The sequence below is a fragment of the Osmia bicornis genome, chromosome 7 (assembly GCF_907164935.1).
Source record: "Osmia bicornis bicornis chromosome 7, iOsmBic2.1, whole genome shotgun sequence".
Taxonomy (NCBI): domain Eukaryota; kingdom Metazoa; phylum Arthropoda; class Insecta; order Hymenoptera; family Megachilidae; genus Osmia; species Osmia bicornis.
Window position 1 is genome coordinate 7111561 of NC_060222.1, and position 13106 is coordinate 7124666.

Sequence of the window (13106 nt, forward strand, 5' to 3'; positions counted from 1 at the left end):
CAAAAACTTTTAGATGAGTATAACATGAACGAATGTAAACCATCTGAAACGCCCATTGAACTAGGTATGACATTATCAAAGCGGGATAGCCCTTCAAGTGAAGCCGAAAAATTAGAAATGAAAGACGTACCATACAGGCAATTAGTGAGATCTCTGATGTATATAGCGTTAGCTACGCGACCTGACATACTATACGCAGCCACGAAATTGGCACAACTCGTGTCAAATCCAGGTAGAATGCACTGGATTCAGGCAAAGAAAGTGTTAAAATACCTGTATGCAACGAAAGAAAAAAGTTTAAAGTATAGTCAGGGTATTAATGAGATAGAGATGTACAGTGATGCGGATTGGGCAACCGATATTGATGATAGACACTCTCATAGTGGAATGGTAGTATTTTTGGGAGGTAATCCGATTACATGGAAATCCAGCAAACAAAAATCAATTTCAACTTCCACAATAGAATCGGAGTACATAGCACTGGAAAATGCGGTGAAAGAAGCTATGTGGATGAAAATGCTATTTAAAGAGATATAAAGTTTGTTAAACATAGATGTGCCACGTGAACCTTATATGATCAGGTGCGATAACAAATCAGCCTGTATCGTCGTAATCTCTCCAACATGGAGAGATCCCGTGTTTCAAAGAATAGGAAATAATATGTGTGAGGAGGAGGGTATTTTAATAAATGAATTTAGACGATTTTGAGCCGAAATATTAATCATCGTTTATTGGCTCGATACATGCTTATGGAGAAAAAGCCCGTCGGCATAAAAAACCCCTTGTTTTCTTACTAAAACGGTTTGCTTATATTAACGACCGGTAAAAGTGCATACGGTAAACGTTATCGGGTTCGATTATAACATCTGACCATGTAGGCCAGGAGTACGAATGTAATGTTTGACCATATAGGCCAAGAGTATGAGTGTAATGTTTAAACCTGTAAGCGAATACGCGTCCAGGTGGTTACATGTAGTAACCAACCCGGCAGGTCGTCGTTACGACTGCTTACAAGTATGTACGTTTGTAGTGTAATACCTGACCATGTAAGCGAATACGGGTCCGGGTGGTTACATGTAGTAACCAACCCGGCAGGTCGTCGTTACGACTGCTTACATGATATCAGGTTAGAGTGTATAATCAGAGAAGTACTTGCTTATAACCAACTCTACGGGTCGTCGTCATGACCATAATGTGCGATATTGTTAATATTTCCGACCTTGCACTCGTGGATGAACCATGTCGTCGATCGCGATCTGAACTGTAGCAGGCTTCTTTTCAGACTAAATAATATGCGTAGATCGCCCGAGAACCTCCGCACGAAAGGGGCGGTCAACAAAGAGCTAATTTTCGTTCTCGCATGCTCTCTTGTCGTGAACGGCGATGACAAACTGTTAGATGATTTACGACATGGCCGAGCTTACGTTAGGACCGATCCTAGTGAAAACTAAACAAAGGCCCTGCCTCGACTCGTATTTCGTGGCATCGGCTGTTCACGGTGTCTACGCACCGAACCACTTGAAGTCATAAAATACCTTTGGTCTCGACAAAAGTAAACGTCGATGGCCGAACACAGCCATTGATTTTACGCTAAATAGATTTGAGCGATCTAAATCTAAACATATACATAGATATCGCGTACCATGGGAAAAATACGAAGAAGGTCTCATAAAGTTAAAATACGTCCCTTCTAGCGACAACGTGGCAGACATATTTACTAAGGCGTTACCGTATAATGTAATGTGCGTTCATGTAGCAAAGTTAAAATGATGTTAATTTAGAATGTAAGTGTAGATTCAATTGTACTCCAAAAGTGGGGGACTGTTAGACATTTGTCCTACAATCGAATCGAGCGCGTGAGCGACGCAGATGATCGCGCACACATTCTGGAACGATCGGGATCCATATTTGTTTTTTGTTCATTCATTCCTTTTTCGTTTTGTTCAATTTTACGTTACATATAGTTCTACAATGTATCAGTATAATAAATTTGATTAATTCAAACCCAACAAAAAGTAAAAATGAGAAGATTAGGAGTTGGTATCTCGTTTATAAAGTTGAAATGAGTTTTAAATATTTCAATATGTTTCATGCATTGTTTTAGAAGTTTCTTGTTCCTCATACTAAAAGTGAAAAACGTAACTAGGAAAATGAAAACTTCTATTTAACACAAATATTTTGAAAACGAAACTAAATACAAGCTGAAATTTGTATACAACCTATGTTGAAACAAAAATAGCCCGCTGAAACGCTTTCATCGTGATATTCATAAACATTGGGACTGATGAAAGCTTAAATATGAAAAAATTGACATATAAAATTTTATTGAAAATATGAAAAAATTTTTAATTATTAACAAAGATGTGTTCCAAAATTCCACAAAGAATTTGTTAGAGTTGGAGGGACACAGAATTACATAAATGCAAATGTAAAAGTATGACTAAACTTATTTATATTCATAATCTTAAATCTAATGATACAACTATACTATAACCATGTTAGATATAAAGTAATATAACAGTAGAGTAAAGATCGGAGATTAAGTAACGTCATCGGCAATCCTTGTAGATGGCGCTTGAATTGAATCGCACCAACAGAATTTAACGATAAATTATTATAAATGTACTGAAAGTAATAAAGTTGGAATACTGTACGATTTTACTTGACCAAAATATTAACAAAGCAAAGTGTATCTATTTGTAAAACAGTTAATAAATACTACAAATGCACTTTGAAAAAGAAATGGAAACGTAAGACTTTTTGAAACATGCATTAACGATTTGATGAATATAGTTCATAGTTTTTTAAAATTCGAGCATTACCCGATCTACTGTCAATTACGATGTGTCCACAACCTTAATACCTATAGACAAAACTCGAGGTCAGAAAATGAAGAATCTCAGCAATCCGAATATTGAGTTAAAAAACATAGACAATGAATTTTAATAAATAAAGCAAGATTTTGTACCTTTTGTATCAGGGTTAATTTAAAAATTTTTAATTAATTAAATATCTCGAAATTAAAAGAGTTAAATATATAAAATTTTATTTGTAAAATTAAAATTAAAAATATATATTTAAAGATTAAATGTTATTCAATTTTAATATCTAATTTTTTTTGGATTAAAAATTTATATATTTTTAAAAGTAAATTTCAATACAAAATTTTATTTTTGAAAATTTTTGAAAACGCTTATAAATAATTTATAGGATAAACTATTAATTAATTGTATAATTTAAAGGAATTTAAATTTAGAAAATTAATTTTAAAATTTAAAAGCGCAAAATCTTTATTAAAGGGGCGACTGACCCTCTAGTTTTACACTTCGGCCAATCATATATTACGACCATAGATATAGTGCTCCCTATTTCTCCGGCATTGAAAAGAGAGAGAAACTCCTTACATCTTTCCTCTCTCTCATCGTATGCATCACCGCTTATACAATGGATGCTCAGTCTATACTTACTATGTCTATGGTTACGATCGAAAATACTTGTGATCTGAGGTGGGGCGCGACCAATCAGATTGTGTTATTCTTATGGGACTTCTTGTGATCGGTGTGCCCCCTGTGGCTCGGGGGGCTTAGAATACGGCCACGGTATCCCCTGCCTGTCGTAAAAGGCGACTAAAAGGGGGTTACACAGCACATATACACATGTACACATGCACGCACACACACACGCACACAAACACATATACACTGATGAAAAGTACGAGAAGAGATTGAAATGGAAGGAAAATGTAAAGACAATAATAGAAGGAAAAGAGTAAGACTAATGAAATGTAAAAATGCGCGGGAGTTTGGTGCTGGCAGCGTGACTGCCAGCACATCTCCCTAGGCGCGTGGACGCTAGTTTTCGTTGGGAAAAAGGGGACGGATAAGTCCCCAAAGTACGCCAGCCCTTTATGGGTAAAATCCAAGATAGATAGATTGTGATCGGTGAACAGTAGTTACTGATTATTTACTGATAATTTAAGTTCAACCTGCCATACTCCATTTTTTCTATTACCCCCAGTTCAACCTTCTCGAATTCCTTATAATGCGAGAATTGAATAAATATACATTAAAATCGTTACTATTTGAACCAAAACACGAGCGTTTTTCCACTGGTTGGAAATTTCTGCAAAATTGGGTCGCCTATCTATCCCAAACAATCGTGTATTCTCGGACAAATAAGTTTCTCGTTAGACTTCATCATTAAGCAAAGCTTTTTTACGCTCCGCTTGCGAATTAAACACGAAGCAGCGAAGCTTGGTAATTCTAGCCATGACTCGCAACAACGTCAACTTCAGCAAGCTACGTCGTTCGTTACGCCAATGGAAATACATCACGGATCGTGTCACGTTGAATTATTAAAGTAATACGGTAACGACGCTGGTTCACACGATCCTTCTACCAGATCCGGTATACCCTGCACGCCTAACTGCCTACAATTTTCCTGCCTGATATTCTCCAGACGTAGCCATCAAGAATGAAGGGAAAAAAGTACGGACCTTAAGTAAAAATTATACAGACTGTTTCTTATCGCCGAAGAAACGGCGTAAGTCGGAACTAATGGCAAGAGGAGGTGGATAAATTTGCATAAACGAATATTCGAAATCGTATTAGCCTGGGTTTATAATCTTCTTTACCTTCCAGCAGCTATTCATTAGGTGTTGAAAAAAGTTCTTTATAGGGCACGGTTATTGTTATTCAAAACAGTTTCCATTCTTTTATCCAGGGTATAAACAGGGAAAATAGTGATACCTCGTGCTAAAATAAATCGGAATTGTGGAGTAAACTTGCTTCATTTTCGAGAAAAATAACTTCAAAAGAAGAATGGTAAAAAATTTTGAAAATGAATAAGAAATATCTTCGTGAAAATGGCTAATCATATAAATTATATTCCCTATACAATTGTAATAATAAATATACTGAATAGGGAACTCCCTTCTAGATATTACAGAGATCAGAATTCTGAATAAATTGTTTATTATGAAGTTATTAACAAAAAAGTTTCATTCAAAAAATATCTAATCTAACCTAAATCAAAGTCACAATGATTTTATATCAGTTACATGGTTTAGTATTGAAGTTAATATATAGCCTGCACCTTACTCCTTAAAACACTACACTAATCTAACTTTAACTTCGTTTTTATTTCTCACAAGTATTATTGCAAAATAGAAATTATGTTAGGTTAGGTAAAAGTGTTTTAATGGGTGGGGATTTCGCCCAATCCACGTATATACATTCATTGTTTTATGTGTCAAATATAACTAACCTAAAAATATTTCGGCTTTGGGTTAGGTTAGGTTAGGTTAGGTTAGATATCTTTTTTGAATGAAACTTTTTTGTAAGTAACTTATAAATAAACAATGGCCGACTGTTAATTTATTAGGAAAACTTTCTTAGCAGAATGACATCTGTAACATGTATCGAGGTCAAGGTGATTAGAGGGAGGTTCCCTATTTGATATGTTTATCACTATATGTAATTATATACGTTGCATATACAGGGTGCTCCGCTTAAAACAGGCCACCCTAATATATTTTCTATTTGTTATATTACTAGAAACATTTTTTATGTAATTTCACTTGCTTTAAAAGATTAGTCAACTGGCAGAAATTTTTTGATGAATATCAAATTTTAGTAGTTGTTTTCAAGATCATCCATAAATGCACATGCATATTAAATGACCTGTTTTAAGCGAATCACCCTGTATATTTTGTACATAATTATACAATTCAAAAGCAATAAAGAATATTGTTTTATATTATTATCATTTGTTTAGAAATTTTTGGTGTTGAATAACATTATAATTTATTTAAAACATTTTTAATTGGATTGGTACGTTGACAAATCATCTGACACACTTATACATATTTGTCCACGTAGAAATCTGTGCGACGAAAAGGCGGAAACGGATAGGTACTTACCTAAGCCTTTTTATACCTACTTTTCTATGCTCCATATCCTGTAAAGGCTTCGAAGATCTATGAAGGATATGGAATACAAGCCAGCCAGTATATTGAATTAAGTAAACGATAAGAATAAAACGATATTATAGGTATAGAGTGTTCAAAGCTCTTCGATGGAAAACGGCACGAGCAAATACATCGGAAACGTGTATACAAGCAATTTTAAAGCACGCCCCAAGATCGTGTATTTTTCATTTCTTCCTTTAAAGAAATTATTACCCAATTTCAAGAATTTTATTTTTCTGTTATTGGCAGCAGATATAACAAATTTTAAGCAATAAAGAAATAGAGCACATAAATTGTTTTAAACTTTTATTATCGCGTTAACGTAACAGTCATTATAAATAAAAACTTCCAAAGAAATGATTTATTAGGTGTACAAATCAATTTAGTGTTTTTAATATTACGCTTTTTTAATGACCATTTTAAATTTGAATATTTTCCCGCGCTTCTGTGTATTTGAAAATTGGTGTGAGAATATGATAACAATAATGATTACATCAATAATCGGAATTACCATAAATGTTTAAAAATAAATCTTCAATTATATAAAAAAAAAGTACAGAATTAATGTGTATACCTAATAATAGAAAATAATATGTATCATTGCTTTTGGAGTAGATAATAATTACATAATTCATTTTTATGAAGAAAAATTTTGAAAAGCAAATTTTTTGTAGTTTATTTTCAAAATTTTATACCATTCTACCATTTAGTTTAGTAAGAATTTTCATAGCAATTTAATAAGAATTTTTTAGTTTTTTTATTCATCTTGCCTCTTTCTATTGTAAATAAAGCACTAATAATATTTAGAATTCCTCTTCTTTTTTGTTTTGTAATTAATTGATTAAATAGATGCTTATAACATAAATCACTGGTGACGACCAATGATTACCATCACTGGTAATGGTCAATGTATTAGAATTACTTTTCTCATCGTACTTTTAATATCACATAAGTACTCACATATACAAGACGATCAAAATAATTTTTTGAATAAAAGAAAGTGTCAAATTATTTCAATTTACACTTGAAAGTAGTGTAAAAGTCAAACCCTGATGAGGGACTTATCCAGTGTCAAAATGTTGGTAACATTATGACTTAACACCTGATGTCAAGGATTGGAAAATAAAAATGAAATAATTTGTTACTTAATTAATTTCTGGAATATTTTTATTTGAAAGAACATTTATATTTTATTCTATTATTGATCGCAAGTAGGTACAGTGGCATTGCTTTCATCATTTTCGAAAAAATGTTATTAAAAACAACCATATCGAGAACAATGCATTTATGTATATTTATATATTATTGGAAACTTGATCATTCTTTGTAAAACTTTACGAACATCAATTTTCAAATAATATTTAATTATATTTTAAATTATTTCATCGTGTTAAAAACGAAACGTGTAGATACAAAAAATAATATTCACTCATCTTTCAGTGAGGAACAATTTTTAATAACGTAAGTGGTGAAGTAGGTAATCAATTGACGAAGATAAATGACTTTTCCTATATAACTAGGTACACAGAGCATACCTTGAGTTTACTTCCATTAGGTGTTTTCATTTTCTACGATGTGCTTTCACATTAACTAAAACATATTAAGGATAAATATCCACGAAAATATGGACCTGCATAATAACTGAATTAAATATATTAAAATATTATAAACATTAAGAATATTAAAATGTAACAAATGGTTAACATATTTAAATGAAAGAGATATTTTAAAAAATTACAACTAAAACTTAAAGCTGTTAATTATTTTCATTTATTTATTGTAACTGGCTGTCGTTCCGAGTATTCATGGTGATCGATTGACACCAAATTTAGAAGGGCGGGTGGAGGGGTAGAAGAACTCTAATATAAAGTAATATCTTCATCAGTCTATTAGTTTATTATAAGGATATAGTGAACTGTGTATTTAATATGATTCAAATGGCTAAATAAAAATAAAAAATCTGTAAATTTTTGATTTATTTTAAAACGATTGTTAAAATTTTGCAAAATTATTAATTTTTTTACTTTCTACAACAGTGTTAATTTAAACGAAATTAGTGTCCCAAAAAATATACATTTCTCTAGTTAGAAAATGGATATTAAAAAGATTTAAAAATTCAATTTAAAATGTTGCTATCACAGTTAGCCATTATGTAACAGTTAATAATATGATAAAGTACTATATTTTATTAATACAGATATTAAAACATTAACTTTTATAACAAATTGCGTAACATTTTAAGGAAAAGTTACTCTGTCCTGCACGCTATAAATGGGTATCGTGTGTTTGTTTTAGGTGGCATGGGTACGTGTCGATACACAAACTATCTTGTCCATCCACCATAAAGTCATCACACAGAACCCACGGATCTCGTTGACCTACAACGACCATCGTACATGGTACCTTCATATAAAGAAGGTCGAGGAAGTGGATCGTGGATGGTACATGTGTCAAGTGAACACAGACCCGATGAGAAGTCGACAGGGTTATTTGCAAGTCGTAGGTAAGCTTCCTTTTTAACAACATGTATTTAAATTGATCATTTGTTTCACTTTACAATTAAGTATGTGAATAATGCCCCTATAGAGGCATATAGGGGCATCACAGTTTGATTAGTATACATAGTAGAGGAATATTACATGAAATATCTAAAATATTGCATCTTGTTCAAAACACTATTTACAAAAAATAAATTTTTAACATTTTATAAAAGTGACAAAGGGATAGAACCTAAAAATGTTAAAATAATAGTAAAAAAGTAATCAGCAAATTAAATTGTCAGCAATCCCTTAACAATGAAACTTTAACCACTTTGAAATCAAACAGTTCCCAAGTATTGATTAACTACAATCAATTAGTTTTAAAGACAGTCAAGTTCTAACAAGCTGTTAAACTGTCTTAGAATTTATCAAGCTTCCAATATGCAGTCACTAATTGGAATATGTTTCCAACTGATATATGAAGCACTAAATTTCAAATACAGTTCTGAGAGAAGAGTAATTATTCAACAATTGTCAAATCGTTATTTTTAATTGTTTTTTAAAATTGTTTTGAGTGAACTTTCAATCTAGATGCAAGAATTATATATTTAAATTCGAAGGAAGTTATAATAGTAAATTTGTTAGCATAATCTACGTTGATTACTATTGAGGTCATTTCAGACTGAACATCTAATTAACCACAGATTTAAACCCTTGTTCAAACAAGTTCTCATCGAGGACAGGTTATCAATAATAGCATTTCTCTGAGCCAACAAATCTTAGAATTGTTCCATAATGTATTTCAGAAATTCAATAAATATCTGCAAATATTTCGTTGACATTTAATCAATAAAAACTATTTACAAAATAACTCTCTGTGGAGCATATTTTTTGCAACTTCAGTTAGCAATCTGAGTCGTTTATGTCCATGACTCATTTTTTTACTGTTCTTGGCTATTAAAAGATCTGAAAGTTTTAGGCTACTTATTGAGGGTTCTACTTTAATATACAGGGTGTCACGGATCTGGTGGTACAAGCCTAAAGTAGATGAATCTACATGAATAAATAAGTCGATTTCATGTACACTTATTATCTTCACTGTAGACTAGTTTTTGTTGCATTTGATCAAAAACAAATTTCATTTCGATGTTCATCCCTTAGTTTCTGATATAAGAAATTGGAACGACAATTGGAACAACATAAAAATATCTTCTGATGTAAACCTAAATAAAATCATATGAAAGCATACGCATATTTCAACAAAAATCTACGAATCTTCAACATCAGTTTACTCGAGAAAGAAGCCTTAAATAGAGAAACTATTTTTTTTTGTTTCGACTTATTCTTTCATGTAGATTCAACTTCTTTCGGCTTGTACTACCAGGTCGGTGACACCTTGTATAATTATTCCTTGAGTCAAATACTTAAAAAATTAATTGTGAAAAATAAATATTTGGAACGAATATAAAAGAAGGTAAAATCCGCATCACATATAAATGACTCAGCTTACCTACGAAGGGTTAATAACAAATTTTCGTAAATACATCAAACTAAAAAATTTAAATGATCGCAGGTTCAAAACCTTTAATGTAATTAATTAATTACGAAGTTAGAGAATAAGGAGAATTGTATTTAAAATCTTAACTACCATAGAGTGAAATTTTAGATAATAGATTCTTTAGAAATTGAAATGCCTTGTACCTACATTTCATTCGTTTAAGTCTTTAGAATGCATACCTTGTATTATTAATATAATAATAACTGTAATAATCATAATCATAATAGTAATAGTTTTTACCCTCATATCTCCCTTATCAGAGGGGGTAGAGGGTTGAAATTACACACAATTGTTGTTTAGGCAAAAAGCATTATGTGGTATAAATATCAACCGAAATTGTTGCTGGGGCCGATTCACCATGCTTATACAGCTAGACCCGTTTACGTTTTATAATTAATGGAAATTTTAAACTCAATATTAATATCAAACTTTCGAGGTTAACCCCTTGGTTAATAAACTTGGTGAAACAATTGAAATTTATTCTAAATAAAATTAAATAAGGCTTAATCGCAAAAAAGCGATACTAGGAAAGTGTTTTATTTAATATTTGTTAGCATAATAAATAGAAAATTTATTGTTAGAAGGGATCCGGCGTTGTAGCCCCCCATAGACCTTCTCCTTGATCTGGTACTAATTAATATTGATTAAATCGAACGTTAATTCGAAAAGGAAATTACTTCATTGCAGCGAAAAAATGGAAAGACATCCATTTAAAAATTTTTAAACTTTTCTGTATTACAGTGCCACCTTCGATTAATACCAAAGAAACCAGCACAGATATGGTCGTTCGTGAGGGCTCAAATGTGACGTTAACGTGTAAGGCTACAGGATATCCAGAACCTTATGTCATGTGGCGTAGAGAAGACGGAAAAAATATAAACTACAATGGCGTAAAAGGTGAGTTTTGATCAATGCTTTTTCTAGTAATTTTAATTAATATTCAAAAGAAAAGTACCTTCTTTTTAAAGAGCGAAATTCACCAAAGTAGCTGAACGTGCCCCTTTAAAAGAAATAAAATTCACTTGATAATGAAAATTTTAAAAACAAATAAAAGGTTCATTTTTTAAAGTTATTAACGTACAGAAGGTATATTTTGTTAAATAAGGTTGTGGAAACTATAAATGACAAAAGTTATGATTCACATTGTTCAATGCAACTGTTTTAAGAAATTGTCATGTTTATTAATTAATTATAATACGCCTTAATTATTTATTTATAAATCAGCTTTAACATGTGCTAGATTACATTGAAGAGCATGATTAATCGATGCATAACGAGGTAGGAGTTCCAAGTAGAATATGTTCTACCTAGAACTTCAATTGAAATTTCTATCGTACCTACTAGGCGAATATGATATACTAGAATTTCACTAGCTGAATTGATTCCAGAAATTACGATTTTAGAATTTGTTATTGATACATGAGTGATAGTAGAATCTTGTAACATACAATAATATGGTATATTACTAGTAAAACTAAATTAATTATAAATTTTTAATTCTATGTTTTTTAAATTTGCATTTTAATCATTCACCCTGGAATTGCAAAGATTGGGTTACTCGTAACTCACTCTTACAGAATATATGTAAAGATATTAACCTAAAATCAAATATATAATTTTTATACGAAAAATTTAAAGGATACTTTTTCTTTTCAATAAGGATACTTATTGGTTTTGGGAAGCAAGATGATAATAAAAATGAAAATAAAATACTTTCAAAGCTTTTAACAGATTAACTGGCAAAGACCAAAAAACCTCGAGCCAGGCTTTCATAGCACTTACCTATTTTTCAACACTTTATATTCACATATTAAGTTACGAATGCCTTCTTGGTCCAGGGGGATGAAGAATAAACTATTTGACCCTCTGCATCTTCTTTGATTGTGAACGTGCTGTTGATATAAAATTTAGAAAATTAAAATAATATGAAATACAAAATTAAATTAAAATTCTGGCTTTCTCCATCGTGATTCCAGGTCCAATGATTACCACAGAAACTGCAATCACTTATGTATCATTAATCTTCATTAACAGTATTAAATGTGCAATATGAAAATTAAAATCAAATATGTTACAATATTCGAGTGAATATTAATATTGAACCGAAAATGAGTAGGCGAATTATAACATACGGAATATGCGATGATGCATCGAAAACGTGCAACATGTTTGTAGCAGCATGATTTATGTATCTTCTTATTTTCGCAAACTCCGTTCCGTACATTACATAAGTCGAATTGATAAATTGCTGTTATCTGAATGAAATAATGTTTTCTGATCGTTCGTTACCAGTAGATTACGAATATTTATGCATTTTGTAAAGAATATGGTGCATGATAAAAAATAAAATAAATTGTTCAGAATGTGACGTATGAATATTATGCAAGTTAAGGTAATACATAGAACCGGATTAAGCCTCCTTAACACTTAAACGACCGCTCACGAGATTTAATTGTTAATTGATAAAATTGATTCAAGATTAGAAATTTATTCCAAATAAAATTAAATACCATTTAATCATAGGAAAAAAAGACAACAGTAAAAAAATTTCATTTAATATTTTCTGACCTAACAAATGGAAGGCTTAGAAGTCCTCTTTAGAATCCCCGGCACTAGTAATACAGGAAAAATTGTGAAATTTTTCACAGGTTCTACGTGAAAAATTGAATCGAAAATGTAGAATAAAATTTTTTCATATGACGGTTTATTTTCGAAAAAAATAAGTTTGAAAATTTGTCGAGTACGCGTGCACTTGGACCATCTTCAGCTCGACGGATTTCATTGTAGATCATCTCCATTCTTGTTCGTAAACGTTGTCAATGGATCGATGGACAGATTTCCAGAATTCATCTAATTTATGAACTGTTGGAAGTGATGTCCACGTTGTTGCAAACATAACTGTGTTCTCCTTATTAAATTGCATCGAATGTTTTCTAATGTGTCGTTGTGCAACTTTAATTGTTCAAACGCTATAATAATTTTTTGTTTTAATTGTTCAACGCTCGTCATGTCCGTCGAACTGAAACTAAATCAAGTACACGCGTACTCGATAAATTTTATTCTACATCTTCGATTGAATTTTTCACGTAGAATTACCCCC

The 13106-nt window shown here is 31.5% G+C and overlaps 1 protein-coding gene across 3 annotated transcripts in view; it reads left to right on the forward strand.

Annotated features, from left to right (window-relative positions):
* LOC114877783 (neurotrimin-like) overlaps positions 1-13106 on the forward strand; it is a 422922-nt gene that overhangs the window by 364884 nt on the left and 44932 nt on the right. For all 3 annotated transcript variants that reach the window (XM_046286404.1, XM_029190796.2, XM_046286405.1), the window contains 2 exons: positions 8264-8471; positions 10748-10903. In XM_046286404.1, the coding sequence (XP_046142360.1) occupies positions 8264-8471; positions 10748-10903 (364 nt within the window). The remainder of the gene's footprint in view (positions 1-8263; positions 8472-10747; positions 10904-13106) is intronic.